This window comes from Oryctolagus cuniculus, chromosome 9 (genome assembly GCF_051225735.1).
Source record: "Oryctolagus cuniculus isolate XC-2025 breed Fujian yellow rabbit chromosome 9, ASM5122573v1, whole genome shotgun sequence".
NCBI classification, from domain to species: Eukaryota; Metazoa; Chordata; class Mammalia; order Lagomorpha; family Leporidae; genus Oryctolagus; species Oryctolagus cuniculus.
Window position 1 is genome coordinate 104,168,168 of NC_142875.1, and position 17,799 is coordinate 104,185,966.

Here is a 17,799-nt window from a genome sequence, read left to right on the forward strand (position 1 = left end):
AAAGATTTTCTTTCTTTCGCTGACTCAACATAAAACCCCACATTGACAAAGATATTGCGGCAGTGGGAACATGGTTGTCAGATTGGTTAATGAGTGTTGGCAATTCAAAGAGCATTTCAGATTAACACCACGTTCAAAGAAAAATGGAAATGTTCTGACATCTTTCAGCTGATATATGAAAGACTCTTGAAAGAAGTTTACATAAATTTGTAGCAATTCTGAAAATGTATATGATATTACCCTTGTTAAGATGTGACCTTCAAAACATTTCAATATTGGAAAAGCAAAATTTGATCAATTATGTTACAAGAGAAGATACATTATCTATTCTCTGCATAGAAAATAATATTATAAAACTCTTGTCAAATATGAAGGATATGCAATCAAAAATATGGGGGCTGGCATTGTGGTGCAGTGGATTAAGCTGTCATCTGTGAAGCCAGCATCCTATATCAGAGCAGAAGTTTGGGTCCTGGCTGCTCTACTTCCAACACAGCTCCCTGCTAATGGTCTGTGAAGGTAGCAGCAGATGGCCCAGGTGCTTATGCACCTGCACCTGTGTGGGAGACCCAGATGGAGTTCCAGGCTCCTGGCTTCAGCCTGGTTCAGGCCCAACCTTTGCATGTGAACCAACAGATACAAGATCTCTCTCTCTCTCTCTCCCTGCTTTTCAAATAAATAAATCACTTAAAAAATGAAAAGACATGAGAAACAAAGTTTGAGGATATTTCAAAAAGCTGATGGAAAATGAAATTAAAAATAAGTTTATTTCATCCAAAAATATTTGAAATTGATGTGATTTTTTTCCATAATGTGCATTTTCCGTGAACTTTTTGGAAATCCTTCCTATTACAAGAGGTATGCTAGGTGGTAAATGAAACTAAAAATATTATGTTATTTCTCTATATTTTCTGATTTTTGGGTATGGTATCTGTTAGCTTTTAATAACAATAATTTATTATAATTTATTGTTCTCCTGTATTTGTATGGGCTAGTTACAGATTGGGTGGTTTCACAGATATTGCATGTCTCACTCTTCTGAAGTCTAGAAGTCTGAAATCAAGGGGTTGGCAGGGCTGGTTTCTTGCAAGGATGGTGAAAGAAAGATCTGTTGGAGGCTGCGCCCTCTGCTCGTCCCTGGCCATCTTCTCCCTGCATCTTCACTTCATCTGCCCTCTCTCCTAATCCCTTTCTTGAAAGGACACAAACGGGGGCTGGTGCTGTGGTGTAGCAGGCAAAGCCACCGTCTGCAGTGCCGGCATCCCATATGGGCACCTGTTCAAGTCCTGGCTGCTCCACTTCCGATCCAGCTCTATGCTATGGCCTGGGAAAGCAGTAGAAGATGGCCCAAGTCCTTGGGACAGTGCGCCCGTGTGGGAGATCTGGACAAAGCTCCTGGCTCCTGGCTTCGGATTGGCACAACTCCAGCTGTTGCAGCCAATTGGGGAGTGAATGGATGGAAGACCTCTCTCTCTCTTACTGTCCTTCTCTCCCTATTTAACCCTGACTTTTAAATAAATAAATAAAATCTTAAAAAATGGGGGGGGGGGCACAGACCACACTGGATTAGGGCTGGCTGTAATGACCACATTGGGACTTAACAATATCTTTCCAGGCCCCGCCTCCAAATACAGGCACACTCTGAGGGTTTAGGGACTCAGCATATGAATGTGGGGAGGGGATGCAATTCAGCCCACAAGAGAACCCAATCTTGTAGCTTTTTTAAAAAGAGAAACCCACATATTTTAAGTGTTAAGCACCAGAAAATCTTCTTTTTAAAAGGTTTATTTATTTGAAAGGCAGAGTTATATAGAGAGAGGGAGAAACAGAGGGAGAGTCAGAGAGTTCCATCCCTGGATCACTCTCCAAATGGCTACAATGACCAGGGCTCGGTCAGGTCAAAGTCAGAAGTCAGAAACTCCATCCAGATCTTCACGCGCGTGGCAGGAGCCCAAGAACTCAGCTTGGGTGTGAGAACTCAGGAGACAACCAGGGGTGCCCGGCTCAGTGTTAGTAAGAGGAAGGAGACGGTGAAGGAGAGGGAGGGTGAGAGGGAGAGAGAGAACCAGAAGAGAGGCTGGGGCTACTCTGTCAATGGCCCCAAAATTCCAGCCTTGGACCTTGGATGGCAGGCAGGATGGTGTGGAGCCTGCCGAAAGTGGCATTTGATGAACAATTCCTGTCTGGGAACATTCTCCACTCCCTTAGAAGACCAAGTCAGGGGGCCAGCACTGGGCGCAGTGGTTAAGATGCTGCTTGGGACTCCTGCATCCCAAACTGGAGGGCCTGGGTTCAAGTCATGACTCCACTCCCAGCTGCAGCTGCCCACAGATGTGCACCCTGGGAGGCAGCAGGAGATGGTGCAAGAAGTTGGTCCCTGCCACTCACGTGGGAGACCCAGAATGAGTTCTTGCCTCCTGGCTTCAGCCTGGCCCAGGCCTGGTGGTTGTAGGTATTTGGGAGAGTGAACCAGAGGATGGGAGATGTCTGTCTGTCCCTTTCTTCCTCTGTGTCTCTCTGCCTTTCAAACAAAACAAGTCAGAAGAGAAGAGAGCCTGCTAAAATGTGGACCTCCTGCAGGACAGGATGAGCCCGTCTCGTCTCATTGGTCAGCAGCATTGGCAATGCAATGCAATGCAATGCAATGCAATGCAAGGGAATGCAAAGTGCCATGAGACCTGTGACTTCCTGTATTCCTTGCAGCCTTGCTGCGCTGCCTGTGGAGTGAGGATGGAACAGGCCAGTGGCCTGGACCTGGGCCTGGAATCCAAGACTCACTCTGAGGATGCTGACTTCACTGCAGCTGACAGCCAGGCCGACATGAAGCAGGGTCAGGTCTGAAGTTCAAGGTAAAACTTGGGAGGAAGTGACATGGACAGGTCTATCATCCTGGAACTGGGACCCGGCAGACAGGGCAGGCACCGGGGCTGGTCCTCCCATCAAGGCAAGGGGACTGGTGAATAGTAAGGGTGCTGTTGAGTGATGGGCGATGAGCCATGAAATGGCCCCACCACTTTCTGAGTCTTGCACCCCGTGTCTCCTAACCTGGCTTTCAACCAGCCAGGATGCCTGTTCCCTCCAAAGGAATTTTTTTTAAGATTTATTTATTTTACTTGAAAGTCACAGTTATTCTGAGAGAGGAGAGGCAGAGAGAGAGAGAAAGAGAGAGAAGTCTTCCATTGACTGGTTCACTCCCCAATTGACTGCAACGGCCAAAGCTGTGCCGATCCGAAGCCAGGAGCCAGGAGCCTCCTCCGGGTCTCCCACATGGGTGCAGGGGCCCAAGGACTTGGGCCATCTTTTACTGCTTTCCCAGGCCATAGCAGAGAGCTGGATTGGAAGTGGAGCAGCCGGGTCTTGAACCGGCGCCCATATGGGATGCCGGCACTGCAGGCGGCAGATTTACCCACCACGCCACAGTGCCTGCCTCCCTCCAAAGGATTTTAAGCCTGTTATTCTCCAGTGGTGAAGACATGGAGAATCCTGGATCATCCCTGGAGCTGCCACACCTGCTCATCTCTTTCCAGGCACACCTGGATCTGCACGGCCACAACCAAGAGGAGGGTACAGAACACCAGCGTGGGAAGAGGCAGCCAGAACCCTGCTTGACAGACAGGACCCTTGGGTCCCATAGTGCTCCGTCTCCTGCTCACTGCATGGCGCAGGCACCCTTTTCTGCGGGATTAGCGCAAGCTCTCTAGCATGGAACGATGATGGCACAGTGAGCCTTGTGTACTGGTCCAGGCCACCCTCGCTCTGTAAGTTCCAACAACACAAATGCACACGTCAGCTCCCTCATGCACCTTGCAGTATCTGGCGTATCCTCCCTTGCCTCCCTGCAAACATCCTCTCCTCCAGGAAGCCTTCCCATGCCCCACTTAGGTGCCCTAAGAGCAAGCTGTCATGGTAGCTGTTGAGACATTTGTCACATTGCGTCACAGCTCTTTGTGCCTCTCTCCAGGAGATTGTTGTAATCTCCTTCTTGGGGAGGGATGGGAGGAGGGAAGGCGGCTCCACCACAGAGCCAGTGCTGAGGGGACATTTGATTTGTCTGAGGTCCTGCAGTAGGACCATTGTTCTGGGATCTATATGATGAGCACACCGGGCTCTGCTTGTGGGTTCTGTGTCTCTCCTGGCTCTGGCTCTTCTATGTTGGCTGCTGGCGTCTGTGGGCATCAAGCCATTGCCAAGGATCCAGTCACAAGGAAGGGCTGGCACTAGTGGGTTTTTGGTGACTCTTGCACCATAAAAATGAACTACAAGGACAAAGCCAGGGACAGCCTGGGTCTTGCTATGGCCACGATGGCTGGAGCATGAGGTGGACACAGGCAGATGTTGTCCTCTGCCTGCTCATCTGCTTCCCACCCAGTTGGCTGTGCTTTAGGGGCAGAGAGGACATTTGTGAGGGTTAAGAAAGCTTTCAGGTTGGGGCCGGCGCCGTGGTACACTAGGTTAATCCTCTGACTGTGGCGCTGGCATCCCATATGGGCGCAGAATCTAGTCCCGCAGCTCCTCTTCCAGTCTAGCTCTCTGCTGTGGCCTGGGCTAGCAGTGGAGGATGGCCCAAGTACTTGGATCCCTGCACCCGCATGGCAAACCAGAAAGAAGCACCTGGCTCCTAGCTTCGGATTAGCGCAGCACTGGCCGTAGCGGCCATTTGGGGAGTGAACCAATGGAAGGAAGACCTTTCTGTCGCTGTCTCTCTCTCTCTCTCTCTCTCACTGTCTGTAACTCTACATGTCAAATAAATAAAAAAAAAAATCTTAAAAAAACAACAACCAGAAAGCTTTCAGGTTTAGTTCTGCACTTAAAGATCAAGTGCACCAGAAGATCTGACTTGGGGCAAGGAAAAGGACAGGGCCCTGAACTTGAAGGTGGTGACAAACAGCAAGATCACAGGTGTGTGTCTGTTCTGTGGGGTCTGCAGGCCCTGGCTCTCCTCTTCTGGGCACCTGGAGACACAGATCCTGTCCCTCAGGGGAGACAGCCAATGTTACTGAGAACTTCCTCAATGCCTCATGTTGTGCCAAGTGCTTTACATGTTTGTCGTCCAGCTTAATAACATCCCTGTGGGGGAGCCAAGTTGCCTGAACATTAGACTGGATGGTGTTGGGCCAGTTGGGCCAGTTGTTACAATCCTGAATGACCGCCGTACCAGGTAATTGCTGTCCCCAGCCCAGCCCAATAGTGATCTCCCTCTAGCTTAGGTGCCCTGGCTCCTTCCCTTGGGATCCTTAGGAATTCCCTACTGGCTATTGCTTGAAGAAGAGACCAGAGGAGGTGCCCAGACTTTGCAGCTGTCTACCCGCGTCCATGCCACTCTTGTGGTTATATTGTCATCACCACCTGGAGGTGGGGGCTGTCACCATCCTCATTTGATTGGAACTTGAAGCTAAAGGAGATCAGGGAACTGGCCCTAGAATGCATGACTGAGTGGTGAAATGAGGGCTCCAGCTTAAGTTTGCTTGGATTCGGTCACTGCACCACCGTGCAAACCAGAGAGGCAACCTCTGAAGGGTCTGATCGTTACGGATTAGAGATTCCATCTGCAGAACTCCCGGTCTCTGAGAAGTGTTGGGCACACAGAGGAGCTTGTTGGCCGAGTAGAAGGGGGGTGAGGGCCACTCGGCCCTCTCAGATGCTCTTCTGCTGGCCCACTGGAGGAGTCTGAAGCCCCCGTGCTCTCACTCCTGTAGACTGCCCCTTACGGCAGTGTGCAGTGATGGAGGCTGTTGTGGCCTGGATGACAGGAGACCAGGTTCTCGTCTCAGCCCTGTGTAACCATGGCTGGGCTGCCTAACCTCTCTGAAGTCTCGCTTAGTAGGCTGAGATTGGAGGTAATTCTAACAGCCTTTCTGGAACTTCTCAGAACTCACCTGGATCAACTCCCTCCTTTCCAAACTCAAGGCCTCCTCCCTACACTTACTCAGAAGATAGCCTGTGCCAGCTCTTAGGACAACTTGTGATTGAATTAAAAATACTGTGATACCCTATTTTCAGGGCAAACTGAGGATGTTGGAGTAGAAATAACTCAATCACACTCTCCGGAGTAGTTTTCTTGTGCGTGCCTTGCATGAAAAGAAAGCTAGCCCTGGGTTGGACCGCACCTACCCTGGCTGGGGAGCTACCCAAAGGACCCAGGGGCACAGGAATTCAGAGGGAGTGGCCCTGTCCACCTCCTGGCCTCCTTGCAGCTTCAGGGGGAGAGCCCAGGGCCTGCCCTGGCAGCAGGAGAGGGAGTGAGTCTTGCTTTTCTGGAATGGAACAGGTTTGACAGGGTAAAAAGCCCCTGCAGGGAACAGAAGCACCACTATGTATAACGCACACCTCTGTTATGGGGAGCACAGGTACATGGTCTCTGGTAAGAAGCTCCCCATAGCTGACTAAGGCAGAAGTTCGGGCGCTTGGGCACTGTGTCCTGTTTGCACTTCTCTGGCCAAAGTGTAGCTTTTGACTTTTGGTTAAAGAGCCTGTGCTTTATTTAGGGCCGTGAGCTGCTGAGCGTGTATACCAATGTGTTTGATTCCCTTAGGCATACTGACATTTCGTGACTCGAATTTCACAGTGGCAAGCATTTCAACCACAAAAATATACAAGGTTATTCTGAAAAGTTCATGGAAAATGGAATTAAAAAGATACGTTTAATTACGGCTAAAAGTTCTTGACATGTATGCCTTTTTCCCCCATGATACATATTTCCATGAACTTTTTGAATTTCCCCTCATTCAGTATATGTGATACTATCATCACCCTACTAACTCTGTGTCTTTTTGTTGTTAATCTTTCTTACTTATTCACTGAAAGACAGACACCAACCCTTCCCCCCTGCCACACACACACAGACACAGAGACAGAGATGTTCCCTCCACTGTTTTGCGCCCCAAATGCCTACAACATCTGGAACGGGGCCAGGCCAAAGTCAGGAGCATGGGATTCAATCTTGGTCTCTCACATGGGGGCAGGGATCCGAGGATAAGGTCGGCTCCTGCTGCCCGCCAGGGTGCACCTTAGCAGGCAGCTGGAAATGGGACTACGCCTGGGACTCAAACCCAGGCACTTGGATGGGAATGTGGGTGTCTCCAGGGGCATCAGAACCTTTGTGCCAAATTCCCACCGGTATTGCACCTCTCCTTGAACAACCAGAAAGTACTCTCTAACACATTTGCATGTATCTTTCATTTTCTTGTCATACCCTCTAGACAGTAGGCTCCGTGAAGGCATCAGCCTCATCCTCTCCTGTGAGCTCTACTCACCAACACCTGGAAAAGAGCTGGTGCATGGGCGGTCTCCATACCAATTTGTTGAATGGGTGCATGGCTGCGTGTTGAATGAGTGCTAAATCAAAACATGATGTTTCTGGCTAAGAATTATGTTCAGAGCCCTGGTTCATGACTTTGCATTTTCTTCCTTTAACCTTACCTAAAAATTTTCTTACCATTCCAGTCCACTTCCCAGCACTTTGCCAATGGAACAATGGAGTCCTATGTGTCTGGACTGTGAAGGACATTCTGATCCTGTACTGTTGAACCTCTTGTCTTCTCTAACACATTGGATATTCTAAAGAACTGAAGAGCAACACAACCCTTCTCACTGATGCATTCTCCCGGGGTCTGACCCAAATCCTTACTCCTGTTGAAATTCCAGTTTATGAAGGACATTCATTCACCTGCTCACACAACAAATGTTGACAGAGTGCCTACTCATGGCCTCACACTTGCCTCAGCCTTTGGGATAAAGTTCTTATTGAAACCAGCATAACTTGATGACTCATAGGGATTATAACTTAACGAGGCAACGGAGTAAACAAGTAATTACACAAAAAGCCATGCAACCATAATTCCAGCTGTGCCACGTGATGTGAAATGAAACGTTAGGTCCTATGAAAATACACAATGTCGGGGAAGGGTTGACCCTCAGTGACTCGGAAGGAGGAGTTGGGAATGGTCCTGCAAAGGAAGAGAATTTATAAACTGAGGCTTGTAGGATGCACACGTGTGAATTGGATGAGAAGAGCCCAGGACAGAGGAAGGAAATTCAAGGTAGAGGGAACTAGGCCTGAAAGCTCTGCAGCACATATGTGTTTGCTCGCTTCCAGGATTTCCCCAAGACTGAGGAGGCCTTTATGCTCTTAGTTGACCAAGAGGCTTTCAAGGCAACTCCAAGCCTAGAAAACAGAACCACAATAATTCCAGTAATTCTTTCTCCTTGATAATCTCTCAGCTTTTATGTCCATGGCACATAACCCTCCTGAACCCTATAGAGAGTCGAGATTCTCACACCCTGGTTTGTTGATGAGCATCAGACTCTGGTTTCTACTGTCCTGGACAGGAACCAACTGTAGATGGCGAGGCCCGTCTATGCTGGATAACCTCTATAACTAAGAGCTCTTCTTGCACACCGTCACACATAATTCTCTCTTGTTAATCCATTATTGTCTATCGGATAGCCTTACCTTATCATGGGCACCGTTATCCAGGTTCCTGCCTTCAAATCCACTCATCCCTCTGTCTTCTTGAATTGGGTTTAGGATCATTAGCTTTGAGAAATGGTGTGATCATCTTCCTAATATCTTCCTCTCTCACCCCCCACATCCAATTTGTTACCAAATCATGTTGATTGCATCGCAGAATTACTTCTGTGATCCAACGGACTTCCTACTCCCCTGCCTTGTCTCGGTCTATGCCTTCGCTGTTATTTACTGCTGACTTCCCAGCTATAACTCCATCAGTCTGTCTGCAGCCCATTCGTCAATTATATTGCCACCAAAATTATCTTGTTAAAAAATGCTGAAAAATCCATGTAGACTCCTATTCCCTAGTGGAGCAGTGATTCTCAGGGTGAGCAGCAGCGTGCAACACCACCTGGGAATTTGCTAGAAATGTAAATTTTCCTGCTCCACCCCAGGCCTAATGAATTCTGATTCACTCAGGTGACCCAGCCCAGAAATCAGTTGTAACAAGTCCTCCAGGTGATGTTGATGCAAGCTCAAGCTAAGAGCGCCGAAACAAGCAATCCCAAACTGTGCAGACCATTCCAAGCTGGCCTTGACTTTGCTGGTCCTGACGTCTCTCTCCAGCTTCCTACAGTCCTAAAATTCTCATTGCCCCAACTCGTCTACTTTTCTCTGCATATTAGTTGCTCCCCATTCTGCACATGCACAGGCTGTTTCCGTCTGGAATAGCCTCGCCCTCTATCTCCTCCCATCAAGGTTCTACTCATGCTTTAGGAGACAGCTCAGAAGTCACCACCTCAATGAAGACCTTTCCCGACAGTCCCCAGGCAGCACTTCGGTGTCTGCTTTCTGGGATCCTGAGCCCTTTTGTTGACAAGCTGGTTATGGTTCCAGTTGCAGATTTGGCCGTAACATGGGGAAGGCTTGCTTTTAGACCATTGCAGCTGTTTTCACAGCAAGCAAGCTACTTGGCTAGGAGGTGCCCACAAAGAGACTGCAGGAATTGTCAAGCTGCTAACCCTTAGGGTCCCACCCTTTCCACTCGTTGCTCTTCCAGGAGAGATGCACCTCTTGGGCTGAGTGCATAGACTTGGCAGAGGGCCTAGCACCTAGTATGCATTTGGCAAAGATTTTTAAGTATTGAATGCCTTTATAAGGAAGGATGGATTATTGGATCTCAAAGATCTTGATTCAATCTGAAATTCCTGTCTTCTATCTTTTTTTTAAGTGGATATTACTGAAGGGCTGATCTTCTTTCCCCAGGTGGAAGTGACAACCAGGGATGAGTTCAGGAGTGAGGTCTGTGTGGTCAGTTTTATGGCTGCCTGGAGATTCGTCTGGCTTTACCAAGACTCATCCCCAAGGCTTCAAACTCAGGTGCAAAACTGATGATGTCAGGTCCCCCGTTGGGCATGACTCTGCCTCACTGAACTCTGGCACAGCTCACATGATGGGAACAGCCTCAAACTGCCCTAGCCATGAAGCTGTTGGGTGGGAGATGTCGTGTTTGGAGTGGAGAGCCCACTCCTCTACCCCAGTCTATAGACAACTGCTACTGCAGCGAGACACTGTTCCTACTGTCTATTACTTCCCTCCCGTCCAGCGATTGTTGGAATCCCTGCCGTATGAAGCGTATAATCTGTTTGTGCCAAGTGCACACTAGCCTCCCCACTCTCCTTACTCCCTCGAAATTCAGCAATCCGGGCCCCTGAAATACTGAGCAGGCTCTTCACCACTGTCTTACTCACATGGTCAAGGGCAAGCACTTCCAAGCCTACATGCGTAGACCTCTTGGGCTCCTGTCTTGCACTTCTCCTTACTAGCTGAAGTTATTTCTTTCAGTCTCTGTCCTCAAAAGGGTTAAAATGACGAGGGTGGTTATGAGAGTCCACCTGAGACATGTATGCAGAGCCTAACGTGGAAGAAGCAGCCAGTAAAACACAACAATCATTGTTATTTGTTCCTTGGTCCAAGCTTAACTTCCACCCCCAACCCCCTGCATCAGCTTCTACTTATTTCCCACCAAATCAGAAGGCCCAGAACTCCTTCTGTTTTGGCTGGTGCAGTCAGCCTGATGCGGTTTCTGTCTGTAAATCCTACACCACGGACAGCCTGTTTTCTGGCTTCAAGAATGTTCATTTTCCATATGCTCCCCAGCTGGCTACCAGTTCAGTCTCCTAAAGGTTAAACTTGTGTTCAGGAGCATTCTTTTTCAATCATTACCTTTTCTTACAAAAATGCAATCCATCAATGGTTAGGATATCAAAGCAGCTACAAACGCACACACACACGCACACACACACATCCATGTATGCACACCCAGCCATTCACACATCCCCTAGCTCCTCAGGCTATGTTTTACAATTGCCCAATAGCCTTTTATGTTTTGTGTGATGGAGACATCTGTGGTTGCCCTGGCAATGTCATTATTGAATTCTACAATTCAATACAACCAAACTCATCAGTGGTAGCCACTTCCTCTAAGTAAAGGCTTTGAGTCTTTGGACCATCCCCTTTCTTGACCTCCTTGCTTGTCCCATCCCTGGGACCCATAACAGGGATATTTCTATGTGTCTTGTTGGCCTTCCTTCTGCTCACAGTGATTCAACGCAGGCTGAGCCCTGCAGAAGAGTGCTTCCAACCTGCTCTGTGCTCCTGCTCTTCTTAGCTGGGCCAACCTCCATCTAGAACCAAAGGCCCAGGGTCAACATTGAGGCCTTTGCACTTCACCTTGTGACATCTGCGTGCTTTATGAGAATCCCACTGGCAACTGTAACTTGAGAAGGGGATTTGTAAGGAATGTGGGTCTCCTTGGGTTTGGGAGGTGGAGACTTTGAGGCAGACTAGGCTGGAGGAAGTTCCAGATGAATTGGTCCTCATTGACTGGGTTTGTGGAAGGGAACACCTGCAGGGCCCTTAGGCCAGGGGCCTTGGGAGGATGGGATGGGTGTTGTGGAGTTTGAGAGCACCTTGCTGAAGCAGAGCCCACCATGTGGGCAGGGCTGGCGCTCTCTGAGGCAAAGCCAGGCCTAACTGAGGACCTAACATTGGCTTTGCAGATTCAGGGCCACCCGAGCTTGCAGCCTGGGGGATGTGTCTTCCTGGTGAAGCCAGACGAATCTCCAGGTAGCCATAAACTGACTACATGGATCTCATTCCTAAACACATGTTCAAAGGTGATAAAATAAATGCAGATGGCTTCTCTGAGCCCTCAGTGGAGGGCTTTTACATTGACTAAGTGAACTATTAAGCACACATAGACACACATGCACTCACACCCATGGGAGAGCAAGCAGAAGTAGAAAAATTCTCAAAAATGCCAAATTCTGCAATATCAACACTAGCCTGCAGATAGCATTGTTGAATGAAAGAGATAGGGAGATGGAGAAGGAGAGAGAGAGAGAGAGAGAGAGAGAGAGAGAGAGAGAGAGAAAGGGAGAGGGAGGGAGGGAGAAAATTGTCCCATAAATCTGCAACAAAGAAAGAAAATATACAACACACTTCAGAAAAGCACACAGACAGAACTACTAGCAAAATACTAAGTTTTTTTGTAGAGAATGGTTAGCAATGCATTCCTTGATGTGCTGAGAAGGATTAAAGACCTGCCAGTCAGATGGGGCCAATGGTTTGGTTAGAGACCTACAGAATGGAAAGGGGAAAATGCTACCCTAAGGTCCGCCTCTCCTGGGGTAGGTGGTGGATACACTTTAATTAGGATTAATCACTAGAGTGCTGGGAGACTCCCACCACAATTTCAGAATGTGGGTTTCTGTAAAGCCCTTAAAAGCTAGTTGTCATCATCATCATCATCATCATCATCCTCATGAATGCTTTGAAATGCTTCCGGAAATGGATGGTTTCATTACACTGCCAAACAACTTTATGACATACACACTATCCCCTTTTACAGGCGAGTGGACAAAGGTTCAGAGAGACTAAGCCACTTGCTCAAGTTCACCTCCCTATGTGGGGGAAACTTAAGACTCATGAGGGAGTAGAAAGAGGCTCCTGCCCAGGGCCAGCAGAACTTGACATTGCAGCACTTCCTAAGCACTGAGGCCCATGCCGTCTGCACACTGCCCCTCTGGGCTACAGAATCTCCTGATGGCCATGCTAGGACAGGGGAGCTCTCTGAGGTCACACAGCTGTTGGTAACAAAGCTGGCCCATGATGCCTTTTCTCCTGTCCTGCTGAGTTCTTCACCCTGCAGCACACCTCCCCATTTACCGAAGCCCCCAGAAGAAACCAGGCACTAAGATAAAGGGGGACGGAGGAGTGTGTGGAGTTGTCCAGGAGCCAGACACTAGCCCTGCAGGGCCCTCCTATCTCAGAGATGGTTTTAATTTTCAATCTATCAACACCACAAGTGTGTAAATTGGATGGAAACAGGCCTCCTGTCAACCATGATGAAGGCTCTGCCCTGGGTCCAGAGGCTTCACATGTTGACTTTGGCAGCAGCCGAATGCCCTCTATGCCAAGACAGTTAGGGAGAGGAAGCTGGATAATGCCTCATTGCCCTGCCACCCAGTGTGGAGGAGGCTGAGTCACTATGCAGTCTGCAGCTCAGATTCTGCTCTCCAGAGTATTCATCTCATCCCAGGCCACTTTCTCCTTGGAGCTGCATGCGCCCCAGGATGCAGCCCCAGACTTGCTCTTGATGTGTGGGCAAATTCCTTGTGTTCTAGGTAGGGTCCAAGACTCAGCCCTGCTAGCTAGGACCTGTGCCTTCCACTGCTGGTCTGTATCACCCAGGTCCTTCTCCCAGATCAGCCAGACCTTCTACTGATTCACAATAGAAGTTCCAGAAGGAGCTCTTAAGAACTCCTCCACAAAGGTCCTGAGGAGGGAAGAAAGACCCCGTGATGGACAGGTTAGGTAACTTTTGTTAAATTCTTAAATATATTGTCTCCAATTTCCCAGAATCCCCTGTTTAACTAGGGCTACAGTATTTCTTTGTTAGGCTCCTGTACCCAGAATTGACTTGTCTTGTTCCTGCAATGCTGGTTCAACAGTCTGGACCTGAACCCTACAGGTGCTTCCTGGTTGCAGTGTCCTTTAGTTGGCTGCTTGGGGGAGGCCTACACTCTTGCTGGAAGCCCAGGAAAAGGTTCAGCTGTCACCTTCCAATGATGAGCTCTTGAGAACTGGATTTGGGTCAACCCCAAGACCACCATTGTCCTATCAACTTGTTCTTGAGGGGTAAGCTCAGTAAAATGAGAGCCACAAAAGATCCATGTGTAGAACTGTGGTTCCATTTCTCTAGCACTGTAACATTTACTCTGAAATGCAATGCTGCTATTTAGAAGGGAGAGGGAAGAGAGACAGGTGATGAAGGATGGAGACTGCTGTATCATCATTCCAACATGGACTTCAACCTGATTCTATGACTAATCTGCTAAATGACCTCAGGTGAGTTACACCTCCTGTTTCTTCATCTATAACCTTGGAGACAATGGCTCGCTCCAAAGATTTGTGACAATGAGTTGTCACCATGTTTGCACGTGCATGGCCCATAGCAAAGCACATCATCAATTCCTCATCCTTGCTCTTCTATTTTGGGTTCCAGAATCAAGTGTAGTACAATGCCACTGCGTCTGCAGAGGCTGTTCCAAAGGTTCACGTCATACTCTTCGTGGGCACATGTTAGAGAGCTCAGACCACGTGTCGCTCAGGGTAGGAATAGCAGACATGAGCCTTCATTACAGGCAGGGCAGTGCAGGCCTGGTGCTGGACGGGGGTCAGGGCAGAAACGAGTGACTTCTGAATTAGATTGGTGGGCACTTTTCACCTCCAGCAAGATGGGAGTGAGAACGCTTATGCTCCAGCCCCTCAAGAGGACAAACTGCTTCCCATCTGGAAAAAGACATCAGCAAACTCCCTGGGGGATGCTGATAAAGCCCTCTTCTGTTGTGCCTGGACAAGACAAGTGAAGCCATCACCACAGCCACCCTTGGGCTGTCACGGATCCCCAGTGGGACTCAGTGGGCACCAAGACAGTCCCTTCCATTTGGGATTTTTACATCGCAAGTTGATGAACTAACTCACAACGACACAGAGGAACACGAACACGGAAGAGAGAAGTGAAGGGGTGAGGAAGGCTCATTTGCCAATGGCCACCCGACACCAGGAAGTTACCAATCGTTACTCAACTGACTCCTTGGGACTGCTGGAATGGAGGCGGGACTCCCCATCTGCCTCTGTCCCTGTCAAGTACAGGCTGGAGAGCCTTCAAGGCCACAGGGGAGGAGCTGGAACATGAGCCCTGATCTGACCCAAAGGCCAGGCACGCTCCAACTCTGCATGAGTCTCTGGGAGAGACCACCAGATGAGCGAGTGAGGTCACGGGCCAAGAGGGTCTGTTCCGAGTCAAGTTATCTTCTGTGTATAGATTATTCATGAGCCAGAAGCAAACAGAAGCAAACAGTTACGAACAGCTTAAAAAATTTTCCTATGTGCCTTAAAGGATGAAAAGCACTTACAGAAAGCAAAACAAATACCAGAGCCAAAAAAAAAAAAAAAAAAAAAAATCCAACCCTTACACAACCCCAGGCACCCAAACAACAAATGTATTGAAAAGCAACTTCCAATTCTAAAATTCCCAGGTTCATTCGTACTGCTCCTGGACCCTAACACTGGAGCAAACCACAATCCTAACTGGCAAAGTGAACAGTGGAGAGAGGCAAGTGAGTACCTGGTAGTCCATCCTGCTGGGCAGAATCCAATATTAAGCTCCAGGCTACAGGGGTCTGATTTCCAATGAAGGCCATAACAGTCCTTTTAATTCATCAATCAACCATGAAATGTACCGGAAGGAGGCTATCCCTGTGTTGATACACAACTCTGACATCATCTGATTTTAACAAGTTTACTAAGACGACAGTCATGGCCTTGACAATGGTGAATGCGTACACAGTTTTACAGAGCAGCTCTCGAGAGCTGGATCACAAAACAAGGTTTAACAGATGGGAGAGGCCTGAAGGAAGGCAAGCACACGGATTTTATTGAGAAAAAAGCTTATATACTGTAGGGTTGCCGAAGTTTAATAAATAAAGGTCAACTTATAATATATAAAAACAATATAAACATTTATATGCTACATGCATATCATATAATTTAAAGTAATAATTTATATATGGGGAGAGAGGCCAATTCACGTTCTTCCGATTTTTCTCGACAAGGCACACACACAGGAGGTGTCTATCCGTATCCACCGCCAGCCCACCAGTTTGTTGTTTTCCGAAGTCAGTGCCCGCACGTAGGTTTGGGACGTTTTGCACTGGGAATTCCAGTGTTTGTCATCGATGCCCCTGCAACCGTTTTTGACTGGCCTGGCCTCTTTGCATCTCGTTTCATAAAAATATTGTTTGACGGGAGAGTTACCGGTTTTGATCTCCCCCAGCACCGTGACCTGGTGTCCCCGGATGTCGATGGCCGACGACTTGTCGGTCACCCACAGGCTCTCACTGTCACACACCGAGTACTCCCCACGGTGGCTCTTGTGCTCTGCATACCGCTTCCTCCGGGAGCTTCTGTTGGCCACCACGGGGTTGCCCACATAATCCTCCATGAGATACAAGGGAGGGGGCTCCAAGGGGGTGCTGTCACTCAGCAGGACGCGGGGCGAGCTGTAGCGTCTCTGTTGTCGCAGCAACTCCGTGTCCATTGGGATCATGGGCTGGAATTCTGACCTGGCGGGCTCTCCCTGCTCCGGCTCCCGGGGGGCCTCTGCTTTGGGCAGGGTGTTCTGGTAGCCCTCCTTAACGTCCACCACCTGCTTGGACAGCTTGTTTTTCAAAATGTCTGCCTGGATCAGCTTAATAATCAGGGAATTGAGCGAGTCTTCCGGCAAACTCCTTTGATCCATGTTGTTTCCTTGGATGCCACGGAGATAAGCGAGAAATATCACATAAAACAAGATGGACATCACCTTGTTCACCTGTAAGATCTGAAAAGGAAACACAGGTGTTAATCACAGGTCGAGGCAGCCGACCAATGCCATCCTGGCAACAGCCGCTTGATGCTGCGTGTCCCCAGGAGGGCAGGAGAGAGATGGCACCACCAGCGCTCCTCTGCAGATGTTCTGAGGATCCTGCGTCTTCCCTCCACCCTTGGGAGAGGCCAGGGAACGCACTCTGGGTCCTCTCACTCTGGGTCCTCTCACTCTGCTGTCCTTTGCATGGTATTGGCATTCAAGGTCCTCTTTATACCGTGAGGGCACGAAGCAACGCCACTTCCTAAAACACCCTCTGAGCCCAGAAAGACACGCATGGTCCACTCTACCTTGGCCAACTACGAAAACATTGAAATCACCTTCTTTGATCGGCACCAGTGACCTTGGAATTGTCCTGGGAAGCACAGTTCTAATGCTCCCCAGCTAGGGCCCCTGGGGTCTTTCAATGAAGCACACTGAGGCTGGGGATGTGGTCAGACGCCCCTCAGCAAAGGATCATCAAAAAGCTCATGGTAGGCTGGCGCCGCGGCTCACTAGGCTAATCCTCCGCCTGCGGCGCCAGCACACGGGGTTCTAGTCCTGGTCAGGGCGCCGGATTCTGTCCCGGTTGCCCCTCTTCCAGCCAGCTCTCTGCTGTGGCCCGGGAGTGCAGTGGAGGATGGCCCAAGTGCTTGGGCCCTGCACCCGCATGGGAGACCAGGAGAAGCACCTGGCTCCTGGCTTCGGATCAGCGCGATGCGCCGGTCGCAGCGCGCCGGTCGCAGCACGCCGGCCGCAGTGGCCATTGGAGGGTGAACCAACGGTAAAGGAAAACATTTCTCTCTCTCTCTCTCACTGTCCACTCTGCCTGTCAAAACAAAACAAAACAAAAAACAAAAAAACTCATGGTAAACACATTTCATATACAAACTACACATGGATTTCAAGAGTCTGTTTTGGGGTACCACAATAAAATGATGTTTTAATTCTACTTTCCCACAAGTTTTAGGAAGTACCCACATATTATGGTAACAGAGATGGGCTCACGCCTGGCTGGGCCACACCTGGTATGACCTTTGTCAATGAACAGGTGGGACCCCAGACACAGGGTGAGAAAGCACTGAGCCTCAGAGTGCCCTGCAAGCTCTCAGATGGCCACTCATTACCAGGACGCCCAAGGGGATCTGACCGAGGCCTGCAACCTGCAGAAGCACTACCTGCAGAAGACGGAGGTCCTGCAGAAACCCACTCTACTGAACCGGTGGACGTGGCTTGGATACCGAGAGGCACCGTAGATTTGTTTCTCCTGCTCCGGACTTCCTGTTTCCATTACAACCTGTTACCTTCCCAGGGATATTTCTAGCTCTGCTGCTCCTGGCTGGAGTGGCACTCCTCTCCCGCCGTCGCCATGGTAGAA

The 17,799-nt window shown here is 49.1% G+C and overlaps 1 protein-coding gene across 2 annotated transcripts in view; it reads right to left on the minus strand.

The window, feature by feature from the left end:
- Positions 1 to 15,303: 15,303 nt before the first annotated feature.
- The window catches only part of NTF3 (neurotrophin 3), a 73,432-nt gene continuing 70,936 nt past the window's right edge, over positions 15,304 to 17,799 (minus strand). For both annotated transcript variants that reach the window (XM_089303749.1, XM_008259713.5), the window contains exon 2: positions 15,304 to 16,397. In XM_089303749.1, coding sequence (XP_089159875.1) covers positions 15,603 to 16,397 — 795 coding nt within the window. In that variant the 3' untranslated portion in view covers positions 15,304 to 15,602. The remainder of the gene's footprint in view (positions 16,398 to 17,799) is intronic.